Source organism: Motacilla alba, chromosome 17 (genome assembly GCF_015832195.1).
Source record: "Motacilla alba alba isolate MOTALB_02 chromosome 17, Motacilla_alba_V1.0_pri, whole genome shotgun sequence".
Classification (NCBI taxonomy): Eukaryota; Metazoa; Chordata; class Aves; order Passeriformes; family Motacillidae; genus Motacilla; species Motacilla alba.
This window is the reverse complement of record NC_052032.1, coordinates 7,468,067-7,491,000: the sequence shown is the minus strand read 5'-3', so window position 1 is coordinate 7,491,000 and position 22,934 is coordinate 7,468,067. Positions and strand designations below refer to the sequence as shown.

Below are 22,934 nucleotides of genomic sequence, written 5' to 3'. Positions count from 1 at the left end.
CTCCACCGCTGAGCTGCTGTGCTTTCCTGCCTAACAAAAACCAGCTTTCTGTAAAAAACTGAGCTGTCTGGACTTGACTGCAGCAGCCATCCTTCCTTTGGTGTGGGGCTCTTGGAATGCAACTTAATTCCACCCCATTATTCCCCTCCACACCTTTAACAGTTAACTGGAATGAGCAGACACTTCATCCTGGGCTCCCACTGGAATTGTTACACAACAGACTTCAGGCCAGGTATTTATCATAGAATTTATTTCCCATTGGTTGCTTTCTTGAAGTTTTTGGGTTTTCGATGATGGCTCTTGAATTTCTTCTTTAAAGGGCCTGTCTGTTTCTGTAGGGGAAAAAAAAAAGTTAATCAGCTTATTTCCAACAGCCAGATCAAGCCTTGCCTGAGACAGCTTAAACAGAAACTGAGTGTGATCTCCTTCAACAGCCAGAATGAGCCCAAGTCTGCCCATGGAGCCAGGATCCTGCAGCTCAGCATCCCTTTCTGATGGTTTCATTAGGTACAAACTGACAGGCTCCCTGCAGCAATGAATCCAAACTTTATCCAGCCCTAACTTTCTACTTTGACACGTTTACAAAGTAAGGCGGTGCCTCAAAAGTGGCAGAAAAATGGTCTAGAGCGACTCTGTGACTGCAAAACAGTTAAATTTTTTTGTGTATTTGAAGAGCAATTACAGAACCCACAGGACACACTTCAGCTTTCCTTCTACGATGCTGTGGGGCAGGATCCCACCCAAGATGAGCTGGTTGTACAGGCAGGAACATCCCTCACTACCCCAGCCAGGATAAATATTGCCTGGCAGGAATTCACACCTCGAGATGCAAGTCACTGTCTGGCACACAGAGAAAAATCTATTCTGAACAGCTTTGCACCTTCTGCTGCTTCCCAGACAGGAATAGCTGGCACACCTACGGGCTGGGATCCCAGCTCCACACCCCCTGCTGCTGCAGGCAGTGGGATGACTCCCACCTTTCCTCTCTTGCCAGCTGCTCTGCTGCTGTCCCTCCTTGCCCCGTGCTCTCCGTTCTGCTTGGCCCCGTCGTCCTCGCTGTCTGTCACGAAGCCATCGCTGCCCTTTGTGGTCTCTGCAGCTGGTGGGTTTTTTTCTGGGAAGAGTGCAGCTAAAAAAGATTCAGCTCAAAATCAGTTCCCTGTGCACCCAGGCTCTGCCTCCCCTCGCTTTGCTTTAAAGCTGCTCCCAGTCACCACGTGTCACTACTGAAATACTTAGGAAATAAACATGCTGGTGTTTTATTGGAAATGTGCCTTGGTGCTCTCTCTGTTCCCATTCTGGGAATGTCAGCACAGATGCTGCCATGTGTTACACCCCTGCTCCTGCAGCAAGATGGATTTGCACCTCCAGCTCTAAGTCAGCAGAACAGCCTGACCACCTTCTGTCAAGGATTTGCTGAGAAACATGGAGAGTGGAGATTCCTAAAACAGCAAATCCCAGCAGATCTTGTATCCCTTCCCTCACACCTTGCACGATCCAACTCATTATTAGCATTAACTGTTTCTTATTTGGTGGAGGGAAGCTTTTCTAAAAGCCAAGGACTCCCAACTGGATGAAGTCAGGTGCCTCTGGCACACCAGCATCAGGCAGCAGTGTAAAGAAACCAGGAGACAATTAACCAAGCAACTCCCTTGAGGACATGGATGACACCAAGGGTACACTCACGTGGGTACAGGTCACTCATGCTGTCATCTGTCTCCTCTCCATCCTCCTCGCTGGACTTGGGCTCCCAGAACTCCTCTTTCCTGTGACCCTGCCTGCTCCCGTTTGTTTGGTCATCGGGGTGCTGTGCCCGCTGCTTCTTCTGTCTCAGGCAGGCAGGGACATACTCCACTCCTTCCCTCTGGCATTCCTCATCTGAGAGAGAGGGTCAGGCAGCACTGATCAGCTGCCCAGCCCCTGAGTCCTCCCATTCCCAGCTCAAGCTTGTAGGAAATGCAACTCAAAAGTCCAGCATGCTCCAAATATACATCTACAGTGACACTATGGACCAGGGAAGATGTTAACACAGATTGTGCTGGACACAGGAATCACACTCCCTGAGTTTCAGAGCTGATCCTCTTAAGGAAAGATGTTACAAGGTACTTGCTAGAAGCCAATTGCTCCCTACATCTGAGCCCTTCCTTCCTAGCTGAGGAGGACACACAGTAACACTCTGCTGTCAATTTAAACAAAGCTGTCCCACCCACTTCAGAGGGATCAACTGGAAGCTCAACAACTCAGGAAAGAAATGCTGCCTGGTGCAGAAAAGCTACTTACACGTTTTCAGGGCCTTCTGGTAGCGCTTCCCTTGGACGTGACGCAGGACGTGCTCTGGAAGCTTGTTGATGTGTCTGAGGGTGAGCTTGCAGAACAGCTGATGTCTGACAGAGAAAGGGCCAACAAGAGAGTTAAAGTGTGCTGTGACTTCAGAACTTTTCACTTACAAGCACTGCAAGTTGCTCAAAGTTGATAAACACTTTATAAAGCTTTTCCCCGTCTCCCCAAATCCATAAGGACCTAAGAACTTTGTAAAGCCCAACTACTTTTTGTCTGAGATTGAACAAAGTGTAAAGCACAACACGCAGGAGGGACAATACGTACAAATTCTTTGTGCTGGGCACAATGTGGGGCTCAAACGTGCCATAGTCGAACTCTCTGGCTGCCTTTATGAGCCGCTGGTACTTCTTGCCGCTGGTGTAAGCCTGCAGCTCCGACAGGCGACAGGGCAGCTCGTGTCCTGTCAGCCTGCACCTCACCTGAAAAACACATGAACGGTCAGGAAACCCAGGGGTTTATCCCACTCAATCTCAGAATCCATTCGTTTGGAAAGAACTTCTGAGATCATCGAATCCAGCCTATGACTGATCCCCACCTTGCCAACCACACCATGGCACTCAGTGCCGCCTCCAGTCGTTCTGCAGGCATGGGGACTCCGCCACCTCCCGGGCAGCCCCTTCCAGTGTCTGATCACCCTTCCTGCATCCATCCCAGGGCTGGGGAGGGCAGGCCAGACCAGCGCTCCGCTCCCCGGCCTTCCAGCGCTGGACACACACCTCGGGGCAGGAGCTCACCGGGGCCGAGCCCGCCGGGCACCACGCGGTGCCTCCATCGCGGACCCTCAGCGAGGCGGCCCCATCCCCTCAGGACCCTCACGGTGCCCCCCAGCCCTCACAGCGCTCACTCGGCCGCACCTTGCCCGGCCCCGCGGGGCTGAGCAGCGGGTGCTGCCTCAGGAAGAGCCGCTCCGCCTCGGGCACCTCCGGCACGGCCGCGCCGCCGCCCGGGCCCGGCGCCGCCATCGCGAGGGGCCGGGCCCGGGCGCGTTTCCCGTTCCGGGCCGCGGGCAGGCGGGGCCGGGCCGGGCCGGGCCGGGGCTGCCATGGCCGCGCTGGTGCTGCGAGCGGCGCCCAGGCTGCTGAGGGAGCGGCGGGGCCGGGGGAGGCTCGGGGCAGCGGGGCCGGGACGGGTAAGCCGCTGATCCTGTCCTTCGATCCTGTCCCCTCATCCCGTCCCCTCATCCTGTCCCCTGATCGTGTCCCCTCATCATGTCCCATTATCCTGTCCCCTGATCGTATCCCCTCGTCATGTCCCTTGATCCTGTCCCCTGATCCTGTCCTTCGATCCTGTCCCCTCATCATGTCCCATTATCCTGTTCCCTGATCCTGTCCCCTCATCATGTCCCATTATCCTGTCCCCTGATCCTGTCCTTCGATCCTGTCCCCTCATCCCGTCCCTTTCTCTTTTCCTGATCATGTCACCTCATCCTCGCTCCTGTTTCAGTTCCCTGATCCTGTCTCCTGATCACATCCACTCATTCTGTCCCCTGATCCAGTCTCCTCATCCTGTCCCTTGATCCAGTTTCCTGATCCAGTTTGCTGATCCTGTCCCCTCATCCTCATCCAATCCCCTGATCATGTCCCATTATCCTGTCCCCTGATCCAGTCCCTTTCTCTCATTTCCTGATCATGTCCCCTCACGGTGTCCTCTCATTGTGTCCCCTCATCCTGTCCCCTGTTTCAGCTCCCTGATCCTGTCCCCTGTAGGCCCTTGTTTCTGCCAAGAATAGATTAAGTTGTTGTTGTGTTTGCTGATGGTGTGGATGGAAGTTCATTGCTCTGCTACAGGCAGCTCTATAATGGAAATTTTATCTTATTTCATTTACAATTATAGCCCAACCCATAGTGTTTCACAGGCAGTTGCTCATTTGAGACTTAAATCATTGGATACAAAAATATTTCACATAATCAGCAACCACTGATATCAACTAAACAGAAGTTTTATAAAGCAGCAACATTACAAAGGATCTTTCTTATCCTATGTAGGAATCACAGTGCTTGATCAGAAGAACATTTTTTGGGTGTCCTCTAACTAAGGGAGGTTCTGGTCTGGTTCAGAAGACTAAAGGTGAGAAAATATTTGTCTGGGCTTCTGCCCTGTTTCACCCTAGTACCTAGATGTAATATTTCCATCTCTTCTCTGACTCCTGTTCCTCATTCTGGTTTTCTGTAGATGTTTGTTTGAGGTTCTGCAGACCACGAAGTTCTACAGCAGCTGCTGGCACATCTGGAGAGGATGCCTTGCTGAAATGGGGCCTTCTCCTCGTCCCTCTGACCACATTTGGTCTTGGCACATGGCAGGTACAAATAAATACTTCATTTTTTCAAAAAACGAGCACTTGAGGACTGTGAAGTTTTTCCATCTGTTTGATCTAGTTCAGACAACAGGCAGGTTAAAGATTTGCTGTCATTTTACATTTCTGTTTTCCGAGTGTCCACTTGTAACTCTTTAAAGGAAGTCTTTTTTTTACACTTTTATTTTAGTATAAATATTTCCTCAAATTAAATTCAATAGCCTGTATTTTCATGTCTCAAATTACCCTGATTTGGGCCAGATCTGATGAGAAAATTATGACCAAGATTTTAAGGCTTGCTGCAGTTGCCACATTGCTCTGTTCTGCCCTAAGGAGTTACTTTTGTGTTTGTTTACTTCCAGGTGCAGCGGCGCAAGTGGAAATTAGATTTGATTGCACAGCTGGCATCCAGAATCAGAGCAGATCCCATCCCTCTGACATTAGAGTATGGAAACAGGGATGGTTTGTTGTCCACAGAGCACTCACTGGGAATATTAGATATGGACCATGCACTAATGAGCTTGTGCTGAACTGACCTGCATGAAAATGAAGGGATGCAATGGAAATTGGGATGTGCCAGCAAAGTAGAAAGAGATCCTGATAATTTATTTTTTTTTAGTAAAAGGATATGTCATTTCTTTTCTGTGGGATACTCTAAATGCATGGGGAAGGATGAATCTCTGTTCAGGAGAATGTGGGATGTAATTCATAGCATTTTTAATCCCACTGGGGAAAGAGGACTTGGGTGTCTGGGGTGTCCCAAAGGAATTGTTACTGCAACAGTGAGTCTTGGAGCAGCAGCAGGACATGTGGAGCAGTTGTGTCAGATGTGAGAGAGATTTTTAAGGTCACTTGGTCACCTGGCACAAATCTCAGAAGGGCTCAGTTGATGGATTTCATGGTGTGGGATGGGAAAGAAACGCTTCCCATGGCTGCATGCACGGGCAGTGAGTCCACCGGCTCTGTGACACCTGGGTTGCAGATATTGTGGAAAAGAACTTCCCCCTGGATGCTCCTGATCATCTCTGTTTGATTCTCTGGGACAGTTGAAATACATTAAGCCATATTCCATGAGCTGTTTGTCTTCTGCCTCTGTTTGCCAACAGGCTCCATGCAGAGTGAACCATTAGGGAAAAGGAGAATCCCACAATAAAATCTCCCGATTGAACTCACTTAGCACTGCCATGATTTTTTTCCTCTTGTTCCATGCAGCCCCATGGAACTGAAGGAGTTGGAGTACAGACCCGTGCGGGTCCGAGGGCGTTTTGACCACTCCAAGGAGCTGTACATCCTGCCCCGCTCCCTGCTGGATCCCGAGCGGGAGGCGCGGGAGGCGGGCAGGATCACATCCCACCCGGAGAACGGAGCCAACGTCGTCACCCCCTTCTACTGCACAGAGCTCGGGTGAGTTCAGGAGGGCCCTGCTCCACGGGAGCACTCACTTCTCCTTGGAAAATCTGAATCCTGGTGGTTGGGTTTGTATCTATCACTCACAGAATTCACAGAATCACTGGGTTGGTAGAGACCTTCAAGATCATAGAGTTCAACCCAGCCCCAACACCTCCACTGAACCCTGGCACCCAGTGCCACATCCAGGCTTGGTTAAATACACCCAGGGATGGGGACTCCACCAGCTCCCCGGGCAGACCATTCCAGAACTTTATCAAACACACCCAGGGATGGTAACTCCACAACCTCCCTGGGCAGGCCATTCCAGAACTTTGTCACCCTTTCTGTAAAATACTTCTTCCTAATATCCAACCTATATTTGCCTGCCTTAAAAGGTATCTCTCAGTTTGTGGCATCACTGAGGCTCCTTTTGAAATTGTATTTAAATTCCTTTATAATGTGCATTCAGGTGCCAGCAAAAGTGGCAGCAAACACGTGGGTTGCTTCTTTCTTTGGTCTTTAGTTCTAGGGGAGCAGCAGGAATAAATTCCCTTCCACTCCTGAGCACTACTTCTTTATGTAATTAAAGGGTCACGATTTTAGTCAACCGAGGATTTGTGCCCAGGAAGAAACTGAAACCAGAGACCAGGCTGAAGGGACAGGTAAGGGGGATCTGGGGAATGGGGGGTGTTACTTTGTGCCCCTTGGTTACCCAGAGGCGTCACTCACTAATCCAGAAAGGCAGGAGCTTCGTTCACCATCATAGGAGGTGATTTAATTAGTCATTGCAATTTTCAAAGACAATAAACCTTTAATTCCCACCTTTTTGTTAAGTAAATAACATGTTTTACAAACAAGGAGCTGTTCCTGTTCTGCTTTTTTCCCTGCTGTGTTACAGCACTGTCCCACTGCAGGGAACAACCACGTCATTTATGCTCAGACCCCTCAAGTGACACATTGTCCTGACAGGACTTGATGGGTCAGAATATGAAATCAATCTTGAAACATTCCTTTTTTCTTTCTGCACTTCTCCTCAGATTGAAGATGAGATTGATCTCACAGGGGTGGTGAGGTTAACAGAAAAAAGGAAACCCTTTGTGCCTGAAAACAACATTGAAAAAAACCGCTGGCACTACCGGGACCTGGAGGCCATGGCCAAGGTGACCGGTGCTGAGCCCATCTTCATCGATGCAGACTTCAGTAAGTCACAGAGGAGCCCAGCCCCACATCCAGCTTACACCACTCTCCCTCCCTTTCCCCTCTGTTCTCTTCCTGTGCTCTGCCAGCCCGCTGTGTGGAAGGTGACAGGGAGCCTACAAGAGGAGGAGGACTTTTGTCAGCAGCATCAAAGATAGGACAAGGGGGAGTGGCTTCAAACTGCCAAAGAGCAGGGTTAAATGGGATATTGGGAAGGAATTCTTCCCTGGAGGGTACTGAGGCCCGGGCACAGGGTGCCCAGAGCAGCTGTGGCTGTCCCTGGATCCCTGGAAGTGTTCCAGTCCAGGATGGACAGAGCTTGGAGCAACCTGGGACAGAGGAAGGCATCCCTGCCCACGGCAGGGGGTAGAATAAGATAGAGATAAGCTTTAAGGTCCTTTCCAACCCAAACCATTCTGGGATTCTGGGAACTTGGGACCACCACTGTCTGAGGGAGAGCAGGGTATCCACCAGATTAATCACCTTCTTCCCCTCTTACACACAGTGCAGCTCCACGCTGTGCAGGTAAGGATTTAACTTGGCTGTGTTGTCCCCACAGGAAGCACAGTCCCGGGGGGGCCCATCGGGGGCCAGACCAGGGTGAGCCTGCGGAACGAGCACATGCAGTACATTGTCACCTGGTAAGGGATGAGCCCCAGCACATGAGCACATTGTCACCTGGTAAGGGATGGGCCCCAGCACACGAGCACATTGTCACCTGGTAAGGGATGGGCCCCAGCACATGAGCACATTGTCACCTGGCAAGGGAGCAGCCCCAGCACACGAGCACATTGTCACCTGGTAAGGGAGCAGCCCACCTGGGGGGACCTGCCTGGGCTGCTCTGGAGAGCCCTTGAGCTACAAAATGCCAGTTTTAAGCTAAATAGCTTGTGCCAGGTGGTTTGACTTGGTTAGTGCAGCTCTTGGGGAGGCCCAGTCCAGCCTGCAGAGGTGCCAACATGTGGTTTTCTCTCACAGGTACAGCTTGTGTGCTGCAACTTCCTTCTTGTGGTACAAGAAATTTATACAGAAGCTACCTCTGTGAGGGGAAGGAAGAAACATCTTTGTGCTACAGTCAAGGACAGACTTTTATGGATGACAGGAGCCTGGTCAGTCCTAAATAACTGAAGGACCTGGAATTCCAGAGCAGTTTGAGCAAACATTATCAAGCTGCACATAGACTTTAAACAATCCCTGCAAACTGAGCTCCCACCAGTGTGATCTGGCTGCAGCTTGGGAGCACTGAACTTCAACAGTAATCACAAGAATACATTTTTCTAACGTGGTTGCTTGTCAGCTACATTTTAACATCTCCAATTTTTTTTCTTTCAAGACAAATCCAGAGGATTTTGTGAATCAGTCTATTTGCAGCAAGTCCTTCCTGAAGTCAGGAATGGCTCACAGCAGCTGCAGAATAAATAAAGGCCTTCAGGTCTTTGCCTTGTGACTTGCATCACACATCTTACATGAACAGCAGCAAACCTGAATTAGAGGTTACTGTGCAGACTCAGGTCTAGCTGGGGAAGGCAGCCTGTGGCTTTGCAAGATGAGGGCTGGCAAAAACAACCAACTACCACAGCTGGAGCCTTGGTAGCCTCCACAGTGCCACCAGACCAAGTCAGCACTTAGGAAAGTCTTGATTGTTCCCCCCTCAGCCTGCCCTCACTGCAAGTGTGGACGGCTGTAGCACTGTGTGCAGTCCTAAGGAGAAATCAAGAGCTATTTTCAATTTAGAGCTGCAAAACCAAGCCAGGCTTAAAGCCAGAACTAGCCCAACCCACACAATTTCAAACCCCCATGTGCAGCTGAGCTGTGTGTTCAAGAGAGAGGAGTTACTACACAGGACTAGTAATTAAGGAAAGTTATTCCAAGGTAAGCAATAACCAGCTCTGTGGAGCAGTTTCTGCCCAGCACTAGTCTGTCACCGGATGGAAGGCACAGAAACACACCAAAGCCACTGTGCTACTCCCTGCCTAGAACACTGCCACGAACAGACACCACTGAAACAGCTGGGGTTTATTATGTACAGAGAACACGGTGCAGTGCAGTACATCTTCAGCCCAGCTTTGTAGCCAGCTCTTTAGCCTTTGCTTTTTCCAGCTTCGCAATGCGAGCCACCGATTTTGGACCCAGGACGTTCCCGCCCCAGTGACGACGGATCTGCAAGGAAGGGACAACAGGTTAGAGACCTCACTCCACCTCTCACTGTGGCACTCAATTCTGCACAAGGGGAAGAGCTCCCTCAACTAAAATGTCCAGCACATTTCAAGCACTGCACTACATTTTGGGGCAGCAAAGAGAAATCTTAAATCTTTCCCCATGAGGGATGTTGGATTCAGCTATCCCGTAACTCCTGGATTTGGGATATTGGAGTTTAGGTAGCAAAAGCTGTTGTCCCCTCTACAATCCTTGCTCCAGGGCTGTTTACTTCTAACCTATTGACAGCTTTCACGTTTTACCTTATCCTCAGGTAGAGAATCTGGGTACACTGTAAGCAAACCTAGGTGTAACACACGGAGGTATAAACTGGTTTACTATGTCCCATTTCTTCCTTCTGGGAACGTTAACAGTGTAAAAAGACAAGGCCAGCAGCACACAGAATCTTACCTCATCGTATCTGTCATTGTAGTTGGTCTTGACAGCCTCCACCAGCTTTGCAAGGGCTCCCTTATCCTCCCTGTTGACGACAGTTTTAGTTCCTTTAGAGCCTCGATTAAACTTTCTCCATAAATATTTTGCCATAGAATTTGAGGGCTTTTAGTGGCAACCCAATTTTTCAGGTTAAGCAAAAGCATCACTGACAAAGGGTTAACACTCAAAATCTGCACTCCTCAGTTTAGAGAAACACCTTTTTGGTAAACCAAAATAATCTGCATCTTCAGGATTTGACAGACCTTTTTATCACACTACAAATGTGGTATTTTATTATTTCAGAGAGACCCAAGTTACCCACCTGCCTAGAGCCTGTTTAGGACAGTCTGCTTTCTCCACAAGACAATCAAGCGAGCTCCCAGAACACTTACGGGTTAACCTGGGTGAAGGCCACAGAGGTGCAGGTCTTCCTGTGCACCAGCCTGCCCAGCCTGGCTTTGCCCTTGATGATGCAGTAGGGAACTCCCATCTTGCGGCACAGGGCCGGCAGGAAAACCACCAGCTGAAAGGGAAGGGAGAGCTGAGACACTGCAGGAGAACATCCTTTGTGCTGGCTGTCAGCCTGGGCTGTGGCAATTGCTCAGTGTTAAAAAGCTCGTTTTGCTCTTCACTGCTGCTTCAGGTGAAGAAATTCAAAACATCATTGCAAGGGCCCAGCCTCACTGTCCGACCAGGACAGCTACAAACATGCACAAGCATCCCGGTTCTGGCACACGTGTTGTTTTTTTGTGCATTCTCTTTCATGCAGTTTGTCCTAAAACCCATTTTTGCCTTAAAAGCACTTCTGACCCCAGCGTGAGTTACACAGGTTCCTGTAACAGGCTCACCTCAATGGGGTCTACATCGTGGGCAATAACGACGAGCTGAGCTTTCTTGTTCTCCACCAGAGTTGTGACAGTATTGATACCTGAAAAACAAGTTCCAGATAAGCTTTGATTCCTCTCAGTCCATTCTCAGAGCTTTCTTGCAAGCCAACTCTGATTCCATAGCACAGCATCACTCTGGAAAGTCACAAAAACTTTCTACATCTACAGTGGCACAAAGACATTCCATGGACAATTTGCTAAAGCTCAGGGTTAAAAAGCTCGTCTATTTTGCTCTTCACTTTGAGCTCAGGTGAAGAAATTCATAACATCATTGCCATAGCTTGTCCAAGGCTGGCTGAAGAACCAACTCTTCATCAGTTTTCTCTCTCTCCCAAAGTGCCCCACTCCCATGTTCCACCAGCTCAGGCACAAAGTTACCTGCTCGGAGGACGGGTGGCCGCTTGGTTGGAGCATCTCCCTTCCCTGCAGCTTTCTGCTCAGCACGAGCCAGCAGCCTCTGCTTCTTCTCCTGCTTATTTTCAGGCCTGTATTTGTGTGCCAGCTTCAGAAGCTGCGTGGCTGGAAGAAAACACCTACTAATTAGTTGCGTGACCTGAAAATCTGAGCGTTCTTTTTTAAAAACACTGCCGTGCATCAGCGATCTTGGTGGTTGTCAGCACATTTTTTTTTCACAGCAAAAAGTGATCATCATCTGCACAGTCCAAGAGAAGAGCACCCTGAGAGCCCCAACTGGCATGCAGCTCTGATGGCACTCAGAGCTCCTTGACTGGATGAGGAAGTGCCACAGCAGTTATGGTCAGAGGTGCTGCATGGCTCTTTCAAAGAAAGAGGAGGAAATTATTCTACACAGGTTTAAAGTTTTTTGCATCCACAAAAGACCCCTAAATCCCCTCTTCTTTCAGTGCCAGTCTTCCCCCAAAACCTGCACTCCCACAGATGTCTCAAGTAATCTGTTTATACCATCCTGGGTAGGTCTGCATCAAGCTGGAAGAATGGAATCACAGTTAAGATTTAATGCAGGGTTTGGGTCAGTAAATAAAGCTTTACTATTTTCTAAATCCCTTTTCAGGGTACACAGCAGCAATCCAAGATTTAAGCCAGCAAACCGATTTTGACACCACCCTGGTCACTATTAAAGCCTCCCTAAAACACTTCCAGCCTGGCTTTAAAGCTCATTGTGGTTTCTTTGCCCTTTTCTGAGGCACATCCCATTTACAGCCCAAGCCACGAGAACCGTGAGGGGCACACGCTCACCTGTCTGGCGGTCCAGGGCCTGGGTGAACTGGTTGATGGCAGGAGGCACCTTGAGGCGCTTGTAGAGGATGGACCTCTGGCGCTGCAGCCGAATGTAGCGGGGCCATTTCACAAACCGTGTGAGGTCACGCTTGGGCTGGATATCCTGTCCTAAAAAAAACACAGCCTTTAGCTCGGGGCTGCCCCAAATCCAGAGCAGCAGCACGGGAGAGGCACAGGAGCATCAGTGATCTTGGTGGTGAGGTGTCAGCACGACCACTCAGATAGCAAATATTCTTTCACATCATCTGCGCCTCGCACTGCACAAAGTCTGCAGTGGTTTTTAATGGTTATAACTTAAACATCTGTTCATTGAACAAGAAAAAACACATGGGAGCGACTATCCCAAATATCCACTTACTCACCAATGCCAAAGTTCTTGGGCCTCTTCTCAAAGAGGGGATTAACAACCTTCTTGGCCTCCTGCTTCTTGACTACAGCAGGGGCCGGTGCCACCTTCTTGCCCTTGGCCTTCTTTCCCTTCGGCTGCAAGAAAGAAACACACTCTGCCTTCTTTTGCCTCCAAAACTTGCGTGTTTGGAAATTACCAGCCCACCCTGGAAATGCATTTGTTTTCCCAGGCATTTCATCGGCCTGGGAAATGCTCCCATCAGCCTCCCATGCTCGCCCTGCTCTCCCAGAGAGACAAGAAATCCTTTGCTTTACACGTACAAGGTTTACAAACCACCTCGAGACGGAAAAGGATTAGCGAGCGTGATGATCGCTTCCCCGAGAGCAGCCGAGACACCCCCACAGCGCGTTACTGACCGGAGCCACCCCGGGAAGGCCCTGCGGCCCGGCCGGGCTGCCCGAGCCGGCAGCAGCCGCAGGCTCCCGGCCTGGCTGCCAGGCCCATACGCGGCCTTCCCCCATCACCGCACATCAGGCACGAAACACCGCTCCACCGCCTCCCTCGCCAGCCGAGCACCCTCGCGGCGCTACCACGCCCCATCGGCAGCGGCGGATGACCCCCGATGGAGGTGGATGACCCCCGATGGCGGCGGATAACCCCGGCCCCCCCGCGCCGCCGCCATCGCTCACCATCTTGGGCGGCGGGAGAGAGAGGCGGAGCGGGGCATGCCGGGAGATATCTACGGCGCGCGGGGTCTCGCGAGAGCGCGGGGCGGGGCCGGGGCCGTGAGGGGAGGCGCGGCCATGGCGCAGCCCCGGGTGCTGCCGCAGAGCAAGGAGACCCTGCTGCAGTCCTACAACAAGCGCCTCAAGGACGATGTCAAATCCATCATGGACAACTTCACCGAGATCATCAAGACGGCCAAGGTGGGCCTGAGCACCCCATGGGAGCGCGCCGGGTGCTAAGCGGAGAAGGGCGGGGGTACGCGAAGAAGAAGGGGCTGTGAGGGGGGAGCCTTTCGTAGAATCCCCCAGTGTTAAAGGCTTTAAAGGGATCTTAAAGATTGTCTCGTCCCACCCCTGCCATGGGCAGAGACGCCTTCTGCCAGACCAGGCTGCTCCAAGTCCTGTTCAGCCTGGCCTTGGACACCGTGTGAATTGAACTGTAATTCACACACGGATGTAAATTTCACTTGCATAATGAGGGATCTCATTTCACATCTACAGGAAATTCACACACATATCCACATCTACAGGAAATTCACACACGTACCCAGACATGTAGGAAATTCACACCCATATCTACATGTATAGGAAATTCACACATGTACCCACACATGTATAGGAAATTCACACGCGTATCTACATGTATAGGAAATTCACACACATGCCCACATTTATAGGAAATTCACACACGTATCCACATAAATATTCCCATACATTGTACCTTATAACGTAGTAATTGTCTATTTGAATTTTAAGTATGTGGGGACAGATTTGTGCACCTTTTTTCTTTAGATCGAGGATGAAACTCAAGTCTCTCGAGCAACCCAGGGTGAACAGGATAACTACGAGATGCACGTCAGAGCTGCAAATATTGTGAGTAGCACTGTGCTGTTCAAGCCTGTGGCAGCACATCCTGCAGGGGCTGTTGGGTTCATTTTTGGGTGTTCATAACACTTCCAAGGACTCTGCCAGGAGAGTGATTTCATGTTTGGGGTGGCTGGGGAAGGCTGGGTCAGAATTCCGTCATTGTGGGAATTTTTATGCAAAGATTGGGCTGAAGGAGCAGCTTAGGAGATCTTGGAACTGGAGCAAAGCCCTGTTCTGATGTGTGATTGTTCTGATGTGTGGCTTTTCTCGCTGCTGCAAGGTCCGAGCAGGCGAGTCCCTGATGAAACTCGTGTCTGACCTGAAGCAGTTCTTGATCCTCAATGATTTCCCCTCTGTGAACGAGGCCATCAACCAGCGCAACCAGCAGCTGAGGAGCCTGCAGGAGGAGTGTGACAAGAAGCTGATTGCCCTGCGGGATGAGATCTCCATTGACCTGTACGAGCTAGAAGAAGAATATTACTCTTCCAGGTACAAATAGGGCAGTGGACTCTGCCTTACAACTCCAGGCCTTTTTGGGGTAGCTAGTCCGGACCATCAAATCGCCCTTAGAGTATAGGTGTTGAGAATGTTCCCCAAAAATTTTCAGTCCTACTTTTAATTAGGTCAAACTCTTTTTTTCTTCAACTAAAGCAACTGCCTTTTCCTTGTAGATACCCTACAGGGTTTAAATGTCCTGGTGAAGGAGGTGTTCACAGCATCCCAGGCTTGATAGGTGATTTCCTTAGGCTTCTGTTGTAGCCAGTAGAAAAGAAGATGAATTTCCTTGGGGGAAATCCCTCTGAAGGAGCCTGCTGAGCTGGGTTCTGGTGTCACCTCACCTTTCACAAGTGACCTGGTCACACATTGTGCCTTTTCCTTCACAGTCCACTGCCCCCAGCTGCCTCCAGTCCTGCTGGGGTCAACATTTGCAAGGAGCAAAAAGACTTGCTCACTTTCATTGAATTATGAAGTATTGTGATAGGATCTTCTAAGGAATGACTTATTACTGATTTGTTTGAGGGATTTTTAATATTTTAAAAGCCTCTTATTTAGCAAACAGACTTTAGAGAATTCAGACACTTTATTTTTTATTTTTTTTGTCATGCACTCCAGCACTTCTAGTTAATGATGCAGTAAATGAAAGCAGAAGAAAACAAATGTAAACCTGGTTATTTTGGCTGCACTTTCCAAGCTAAGTGAAGTCAGTGCAATAATTCTAGGATTTTTAAACAAACACTTAACTTTAAAAAATCTTACTTAGAATTTTACTGACCAGGTTTTCTATGTTTGCCTTTTCCAGTTTTCTAAGAATGCTGAATGCCTATAACCCCAGCTAAGTCAACTAAATTGCTCAATATCTTTGAAAGTGAGGCCATTGTTTATGAATAATATATGTATTTTAAGAGTAAAAAGATAATAATATGACACAGCTTAGAGGTAAAAATTTAGAGTTATTTTTCAAACTTTTTTCAGTTTTTTGAGGAGGTTGTGATGATCACAAACCCAAGCACCTGTGCAGGTGCTGACAGGTCCATGACACAGCAGTGAGCTAATCCAGAGGGATGTGGTGTGGGATGAGAGCGCCCCACATGTGCCAGGTGTGCTTCCCTCACCCTGTCCCCAAACTGCCACCACTGTGTGCTGGTCACTCTCACTTTTGCACTGAGGGGTTCTGGCCATGCTGGCATGGTCTGCTCACCTGCCTGGCCCCAGGTGCCACATAAAGCAACCCCTGCTGGCAGAACTGACACGGAAGCACAAATGGTGGTGTGCAGCAGATGGATTTGCCTTCCTGCTCTTTCTTATGGGTCGTGAGGTGAGGAAGCCTGGCAGCCCTGCAGAGCTGTGCTCTCACACTTTGTTATCATGTAGCACTTGGTCATTTGCTTTTAGCCCTTCCTCCCTTCCTGTGCTCTTTCCTGTCTTTTTCTGCACCAAAGAAATTGTGTCTGTGTAAATACAGAAACAGTGATTTATTCAAAGTCCTTTTATAATTAGAATACTGCAATATTTTTAATGAAATCTTATTGTCTAACGTGGGGGGAAGGGTTTCTGTTATGTCACAGCCATGTTTCAGTGGCTGTCAACACAACAGCCTGTTTGCCCCCACAGGGGAGTTCCTTGCTGTCCTGGGAATGCCTGGTCAGTTGTAGGGTCAGGTGTTTGCCAGGCTTTTTATGTGCACGTGGGGCTTTTGATGAGACCCAGAATCAGCTCCTTGAAACTAAACCCAGGAAGATTGTCCTGAAGGAATCTTTGTTTTCCTGCCCTGTGATCAAGTAGCTTTCTAGAGCTGTCCCTCTGCCCTCAGACTGGCTGGGTGCCTCAGGGGAGTAGTGAAGTCCCTTCCACGCCCTGAGGAGCCCTCCCAGGACAGAGCAGCAGGCTGGGCAGTGCAGAGCTGCTCACTGCCCCTGACTTTTGAGGAGTGTTAGCTGAGAGGTGGAGCTTAGCCTCTGGAACTGTTCTAACTGGGGCAGCAGGAGAAGCAGTCAGCTTCTGACACAGCTGGAAGGTGGTTAGCAGCTCCCCTGCCATGGCGTGTGGACGCTGTGGTCAGGTTCTCCTGGGAAATCATGGCCTGAGGTCTGTGACAGAGCAGGAGTTGTAGTTCTGTTCAGTCCTGATGGTCTTTGTTCACTGAACCCAGCTCCACTGTGTTGGGGACTGATCTTCCAAGGGATTTTACAGAAGCCCCAGATATAAAACCTGCATCCACTGCCTTCTCACCTCTCCTGCAAAGCCAGCTGGGTGATGCTGCCAGGAAAGAGCTCAGCTTGCACCTGGTGCTTTGTGTGCTTGCTCCCCGAGGTGGTAACTGCAAGTCCAGCTTGCCCTCTCTCATCCTAACCCCAGACCTGCATTTGTGTTCCATCGCTGCTCCTCTGAGATCACAGGAGCTGTCTTGAGTGTGGGGTTAAATCTCACCTGTTTCATGTTTGTGCAATATGAACTGTCTCATATTTCTATACTTAAAATATTTCCCTAAGCATCAGTCCATACATTACAAATGTAAATAAAGCTGCAACAACAAAATCACTTGACCCACTGGGTTTGTTTTTCTCTGAATGCAAGCTGCTTTCTGCTCCAGCACTCACTTGTCTTGGGTGTCTCTTGTGTGTGCAGCTCCTTCTTCTCTTTGGGATTTGTGGTGGTTTTGTTCCAGTTCCTTCCATGTTTCTTTTTAGTTTTGACCCTTGTACGTAACGTGTTCCTCAGAGTATGGGCAAGAATTAGCCAGTTGTTTGAAAACCTTATTTTCCCTCACTGCTGGTTCATGCAGTGGTGGAGTCCAGCCAGCTGCTTTGAGAAGCACTGTTAGCTCAGGCTCTCTGGGAAAAGGCAGGAGCTGCCAGTATTTTATAATCAAACTGGGAAGCTTCAATGGAACACCCAAACCTGTGGAGCGCTTTTTTGAAAGGGCAGGGGTGCAAATAGGGTTCTTCTTTACTGTGACAGGGACAGGCCCCAAAACGATTGTGGCAGGAAGTAAAATTTAAAGCAGGATTTCTATTTTTTCCTCACATAGGTTGCAGTCTAATTCCAAGTAAAATAATTGTGGGTAAGGTCCATGTCTCACTCATCAGTAGCAGAAGTCACATATTTGGGGATGCCAGGACTTCACCTCAGATCTTTCCAGAGACTTTGAGTGTCTGGATTAGAATTGAGCCTCTGTTTTATTTTGTAGCCACAGTTCTTTAAAATTGCCCCAGTCCTCACCAGGCCCAAGAGATTTTAGGACCAGCCCCTAGCAGGGGGTGTCTTAGGGAAGGCCAATGTCACACAACTTAGGATGATTTCATGAACACAGACCTTACATCCAGCATTTTTTTTGCCATTTTCTTAATGCTTTGCTTCTGTCTTGCTCCCTCCACCCTTTCCATCCCTCCCCTCCTCTGTCACCACACCTGCTCTCCCCTCACTGGGCTTGTTTGTTCTGGAAAGCTACAGTCTGTGTGACAGCAATGATCTCCCACTGTGCGAAGCCTACTGGAGACAAGACTTTGCCACGCTGTCCCCCGAGAGCCTCTCGATGCCTCTGGCAGCTGCCACAGCCGAGCAGAGCGTTGTCACCTCGCAGAGTTCCACCCCTTCGCACCCGCACGTGAACGGGCACGGGGCGGGCCCCGCCGAGCATTCCTGAAGAGGATCCGCGCTTCAGCCGGGGTGGCCCCGCGCTGCTGGAAGTCTTCCTCCTGCTGTCGGGAGGAGGCACTGGAGCTGTGCTGGCAGGGTTCCGCTCCCTGCGTGGCTGCAGTGCTTCCTCCACGCCAGGACCTTGCCAGGAGTGTTCCTGTCCCTGAACAGATAGAGATATGTAGACACAAAGTGAATCTCATTATAACAAATTAGAGTCAGGTTTGCTTTAACGTGATAGTTATGTGTAGAGTTCATTAGGAGTCTTAGAAGTTTGTTTCCATGTGAGTGGTGGGAGTTGAATTTCTTTGGGATAAACTTGAGCCAAGTTGGAGCAGTGGGCGTGTTGGGGTTTTTACTCTGCTTCCCAAGGTTATTGACGTTCTGGCTGCTTTAAAGCTCTCTCAGGATGGCATCTGACAGCCTCTGGTCTACTGTAAAGTCTTATAGTATTTTTACACAACAGTCTTCACTGTCAAAATGCTTTACAAACTTGAACTGTTGATTTGGAAGGAGGATCCCAGGAGACCCTTATGGAAAAGCAGTGTTCCCCCCCTGGAAGAGGAATAGGCAGAGAGGGATCAGACTGAGGGATCAATGACGCCACTTGCACAAAGCCACAAAGAGAAGCAGTGTCATGCTTTAATCAGTCAATTCCTTCCTCAGTGTTTACACAGAAATTCCTGTTAATGTAGTCTGAGCTAATGTGGAGCCACTGTTTATGTTGGCTTTTAGTTTTGTCTAATGAAAAAAATCTTGAGAGCAGTGAGGAATACTCGTTTACTCTCAGTTTCCTTCCAAAGAAACACATTTGGTGCTTGGTCTGTAGCTGTTCAGCAGCTCAGCACATCTTCTGTCCTTTCCTTTTGTGGTGGCTCTGCCTTGGCTCGAGCTGTGCAGTGAAAGGGAGATGCCACTGAACGGAACAGTGTCGCCACAGCTCGGTGTCACAGGCACCACAGAGCCACCAGGGCATTCCAACAACCGAGCTGAGCTTCCCCAGCTTTCTGCTGTAATGTCTAATTTCTTAGGATGTGAATTTTTGCTATTATTTTTTGGTTTCTTTTTCTTCCATTCCATTTATTTTTGTAACTAGGTGATTTAATAAAACTGTTTTGTATAATTTGTAAGGCGTGTGTTTTCAGCCACGAGGCTTTGTGAAAGTGTCACAATGTGAGCGTGTACATGCGAGGCGGGTCCCTGCAGCTGTTCCCGTACAGGGGCTGCAGAAACCACCACGAAACTCGCCCGTGCTCTGGGCACCGAACCCCGGTGCAGGGGGAAGCTCGGTTTTATCCTCCAACAAAGGGAGCTCTGGCAACAGAAGGGTTGGGACCTGCGGCGGAGGCGAGCCTGGGAGGTGTCTGGAAGGAGCGGGGGTGGCAGCCGCCAGGAGAGCCCGGAGCAGCCCGGGTTTGGCTGCGGGGCGCCGCCGGTCCTGGCAGGCCGTGCCGAGCCCGGAGCAGCCCGGGTTTGGCTGCGGGGCAGCCCCGGTCCTGGCAGGCCGTGCCGAGCCCGGGGCAGCCCCGGTTTGGCTGCGGGGCAGCCCCGGTCCTGGCTGGCCGTGCCGAGCCCGGGGCAGCCCCGGTTTGGCTGCGGGGCAGCCCCGGTCCTGGCTGGCCGTGCCGAGCCCGGAGCAGCCCCGGTTTGGCTGCGGGGCAGCCCCGGTCCTGGCTGGCCGTGCCGAGCCCGGGGCAGCCCCGGCGGGAGCGGCTCCGTGCGCCCGGCGCTGCCGTCACTTCCCAGCCGGCGCGCTTCATCCATCACTTCCTGCCGGGGGCTCCACGAGGAGGGCAGCGCCGTCCGCACGCTGCCCCGGGCAGCTCTGGGAGCCGGGGTGGCGATGGCCAGCCTGGCCGCCCAGGACTCCTACCTGCAGGGCTTGGCCAGGAGGGCCGGCGTGCAGCACTCTCCGGAGTCGCGGAAGAGGAAATTGGGTACTGGAACTGTAACGCTTCGGTTCTGTCCTCTCCGGCCGGTTTGTGGGAGGCTGGGCGCGACAGCCGTGCCCCCACGGGGCGCTTGGCCCGGGATTGTGCCGGTTTCTAACAAAAAAACCAATCTGCTGAAACACGGAGCTCCCGAACACGTTGCGCACATTGCACTGGGAGCCCTGGAAGTCAGGGGTCTCCATTCACTGTGGTGATGGATGTGGAGAGCTGGGGTTTTACAGAAGTGTGCAAGGATGTTTTGTCTAATTAAACAAATCCTAAAACGTATAATTTTTGAACTTTAAGATATGCCATTGCGATGCTGGAACTTTAGTGCTCAGCAATAACAGAATGTTATGAGTGGGAATGTAGCATTGTCCTCTTTTGTGTGATTTGTTTTTGCCTTCTAGTGTCTAAGCCAGGCCAGCCCGAGGATGCTGGCAGACAGGTCAAGAAACAGAAGAAAAAGAAGCCCAGGAAGCAAACTGAGAAGAAGAATGCTCCTTCAGCCAAGCAGGTGGTTTCTAACACCAGTAAACCCACTCCAGGACAGAAAGTAGCCCCTCAAGCCAGCAAATCATCTCCACAGGGTGGCACACAGAACAGAAAGGAGAGTTTGGCTACAGGTGAGAATCCCAGCTTTGCCATGGTCTGATTACCCAGCCTGGGCTGAGCTGGCTGCTTTTCACTTGCTTCACACAAGTCTAGTTTGGAAAGCCTAAATTGAGAACATCTTTGCTTATTTGATGTGCCCCAGAAGCTTTTGCCTGTGGACAGGAATTTGTGCCATCACCACTGGGTGGCTCTCTGGAAACGGTGTTTAACAACTGCAGAGGTTTGGTGCATGTGAGTAACTTTGGGAATTACACGTGGATGCAATCCCTGTCCTGCCAGCTCAGCTTTCCTATATGACAATGAAAAGCCAGATCACAGAGAAAAGATGTCCTGAGCCTCTCTGTTCCACAAGCTTGGTACTTTTCTTTGGCTTGCCAGGCAGCCCCAGGGCATGCCAGGCCACTGCTGGCAGTGTTGAATGATGAAAGGGGAAATTCTAAAGGAACCAATGAAATAGAAACTCTGGGTTTGTTTGGATTTTCCGTTCCATTCACAGCATCTAAAGAGTTCCCAGAGTTTTTCCCATAGCCAGAGAAAGTGCTACTGTTTAGCTGGTGCTGCTTTTTAAGTATTTTTATTTTCTCCCTCTCATTTTCAGGAAGTAAAAGTGAACTGAGTTCCCCTTCTGTTTCTGCAATCAGCCTGTTGCGTCAGAGACTCCACGAGAAGATTAAAAAGGCTTCTGGACAGGTATGGGGACTCTGAGTGTGTGTCCATATGTGTGTTTGTGCACCTGAAATCCTCCCCAGCCTCCCAGGGCATGTGGGGACAGGATCCCCCAGGCTCAGGGTTTGAGATGATTCCAGGAATTGCCTGTAGGGATTGCCAGGTGACCCGTGTATGTTCTGTGGAAAAAAACTGTGATAAAAGATGGGGCCAGCTTCAAAGAGAACGTGCCTTTGGTGACTTTTAGGAAAAAGCAAAATGGTGAGAGCCTGCAAGGGAACAGCTACAGGCTGCTGAGGGAAAGCAAAGGGTTTGAAATGTTGTTACTGTGTTCAGTGTCTCTGAGTCACAGCTCCACATCCCAGGTGCTGCTTCTTAGGAGGAGTTTGAAATCAGAAACTGGGGGACAGCTCACTTCTGCTTTAACCCTTTAATGCTTCTCATTCATGTCCATCCTTCTCCTTAGGATAATGCCAAGGAGTTAACCCCTGCAGTGCTGGAGAAGAGGCAGAGAAGGAAGTATGAGAGAGAGAGAAAGAAACGCCGGCGAAAGGAGTTGAAGATGAAGGCAAAAATGGAGAAGAAAGAGACTGAGGAGGTACCAGCAGAGCCAGAAGACAAAAAGGAGGAGAGCAAAGCCGACATTGTCTTCAACAGGGTTAAAGTTCATGAAGAGAATGAGTTGAACAAGGTCCAGAAGAAGAAAGAGAAGAGGAAAGCGGTGAAAGGCAATATCACTCCTCTGACAGGCAAGAACTACAAGCAGCTGCTGAGCAGGCTGGAGACCAGGAAGAATAAACTGGAGGAGCTCAAGGAGAAGGACGAGAAGAAAGCTCAGGAGCTGGAGACCAAGATAAGATGGACAAATGCCCTCTATAAGGCAGAAGGGGTGAAGATCCGTGACGATGAGGAGCGTCTGAAGGAGGCCCTGAAGCGCAAGGAGAAGCGGCGAGCGCAGCGCAAGAGGCAGTGGGAGGAACGGACTGTGAGGGTGGTGGAGAAGATGCAGCAGCGGCAGGACAAGCGCAAGAAGAACATCCAGAAGAAGAAGAAAGAGAGGATAGAGAAGAAGAAAGCCAGGGCCCGGAAGAAGGGCCGAGTTCTGCCAGAGGACTTGAAAAAGGCTGGGTTATAGTGAGAGCGAGGCAGCTCTCCTGGCATTGGGGTTCCAGGGTCTGTCACACAGGGCTGTGTCACTGTCCCAGGCCACAGCTTCCCAGCCTCATCATACTAAAAAAACAGTTGTATGTTTGTTAATAAAGTTTTCTATCCTAAAGAAACACCTTCTGGCTGATTTCTAATAGGAATTACTATTTTTCTAAAGGGGAGATGTCAGTTGCTGTCACTTCCTCTGATGTGCAGCACAGTGTCTTTGCATCCCCTGGGAATGGGAGAGAGGAAACAAAAAGGCAAAAAGATCAAACATGGGATTCATCTCAACACAAAGATACTGCAGGTGTTGTAAAACCTTTGCTTATATGAACTTGGACAATACCTTTGAAAACCAGAGTGCATCTTGGATACATTTATCCTCCCCACCACAAGAAAACTGGGAATATATTTCAATTTTAGGCAGTGCTGTTCATTTATAAGTTAACATTTAATCAGCATTAGGTCAATATAGACATAAACACCCATGTACACGTGCAT

The 22,934-nt window shown here is 49.9% G+C and overlaps 5 protein-coding genes and 4 non-coding genes across 12 annotated transcripts; 3 read left to right on the top strand and 6 right to left on the bottom strand.

Annotated features, from left to right (window-relative positions):
• Positions 1–227: 227 nt before the first annotated feature.
• On the bottom strand, positions 228–3,348 carry SURF2 (surfeit 2). 2 transcript variants are annotated; one of them, XM_038155985.1, is made up of 6 exons: positions 3,195–3,348; positions 2,605–2,759; positions 2,281–2,384; positions 1,687–1,878; positions 978–1,129; positions 228–332 (listed from the first exon to the last, which is right to left on the bottom strand). In XM_038155985.1, exons 1-6 carry the CDS (start codon positions 3,300–3,302, stop codon positions 249–251), a joined length of 795 nt encoding a protein of 264 aa, XP_038011913.1. In that variant the 5' UTR covers positions 3,303–3,348; the 3' UTR covers positions 228–248. The 2 variants fall into 2 exon arrangements, with proteins under 2 accessions (XP_038011913.1, XP_038011912.1); XM_038155984.1 differs by lacking the exon at positions 3,195–3,348 and adding an exon at positions 2,876–3,179.
• LOC119708943 (surfeit locus protein 1) lies at positions 3,325–8,666 on the top strand. Its single transcript, XM_038155979.1, has 9 exons — positions 3,325–3,469; positions 4,326–4,407; positions 4,513–4,640; positions 4,996–5,078; positions 5,846–6,037; positions 6,612–6,684; positions 7,060–7,222; positions 7,779–7,860; positions 8,198–8,666. The coding sequence occupies exons 1-9, from the start codon at positions 3,383–3,385 to the stop codon at positions 8,262–8,264; spliced, it is 957 nt and encodes a 318-aa protein (XP_038011907.1). The 5' UTR covers positions 3,325–3,382; the 3' UTR covers positions 8,265–8,666.
• A 554-nt stretch (positions 8,667–9,220) lies between these two features.
• RPL7A (ribosomal protein L7a) lies at positions 9,221–13,065 on the bottom strand. The gene is made up of 8 exons (XM_038155982.1): positions 13,033–13,065; positions 12,357–12,477; positions 11,953–12,102; positions 11,116–11,256; positions 10,699–10,778; positions 10,243–10,373; positions 9,827–9,896; positions 9,221–9,379 (listed from the first exon to the last, which is right to left on the bottom strand). The coding sequence occupies exons 1-8, from the start codon at positions 13,033–13,035 to the stop codon at positions 9,275–9,277; spliced, it is 801 nt and encodes a 266-aa protein (XP_038011910.1). The 5' UTR covers positions 13,036–13,065; the 3' UTR covers positions 9,221–9,274.
• On the bottom strand, positions 10,447–10,520 carry LOC119709250. The gene has a single exon (XR_005259308.1). It is a non-coding gene; the product is annotated as a small nucleolar RNA SNORD36 (small nucleolar RNA).
• LOC119709255 lies at positions 10,937–11,014 on the bottom strand. The gene has a single exon (XR_005259313.1). It is a non-coding gene; the product is annotated as a small nucleolar RNA SNORD36 (small nucleolar RNA).
• LOC119709257 lies at positions 11,328–11,394 on the bottom strand. Its single transcript, XR_005259315.1, has one exon. It is a non-coding gene; the product is annotated as a small nucleolar RNA SNORD24 (small nucleolar RNA).
• Positions 12,172–12,244, bottom strand: LOC119709256. Its single transcript, XR_005259314.1, has one exon. It is a non-coding gene; the product is annotated as a small nucleolar RNA SNORD24 (small nucleolar RNA).
• A 35-nt stretch (positions 13,066–13,100) lies between the features above and the next one.
• Positions 13,101–19,202, top strand: MED22 (mediator complex subunit 22). Of its 3 annotated transcripts, none has more exons than XM_038155987.1 (4): positions 13,101–13,269; positions 13,861–13,941; positions 14,216–14,424; positions 17,887–19,202. In XM_038155987.1, exons 1-4 carry the CDS (start codon positions 13,147–13,149, stop codon positions 18,077–18,079), a joined length of 606 nt encoding a protein of 201 aa, XP_038011915.1. In that variant the 5' UTR covers positions 13,101–13,146; the 3' UTR covers positions 18,080–19,202. The 3 variants fall into 3 exon arrangements, with proteins under 3 accessions (XP_038011915.1, XP_038011914.1, XP_038011916.1); XM_038155986.1 differs by having other exon boundaries at positions 17,881–19,202; XM_038155988.1 differs by lacking the exon at positions 17,887–19,202 and having other exon boundaries at positions 13,102–13,269; positions 14,216–14,748.
• Positions 19,203–19,821: 619 nt separating this feature from the next.
• On the top strand, positions 19,822–22,568 carry SURF6 (surfeit 6). Its single transcript, XM_038156312.1, has 4 exons — positions 19,822–20,009; positions 20,414–20,629; positions 21,217–21,308; positions 21,751–22,568. Exons 1-4 carry the CDS (start codon positions 19,916–19,918, stop codon positions 22,417–22,419), a joined length of 1,071 nt encoding a protein of 356 aa, XP_038012240.1. The 5' UTR covers positions 19,822–19,915; the 3' UTR covers positions 22,420–22,568.
• The last annotated feature ends 366 nt before the right edge of the window (positions 22,569–22,934 follow it).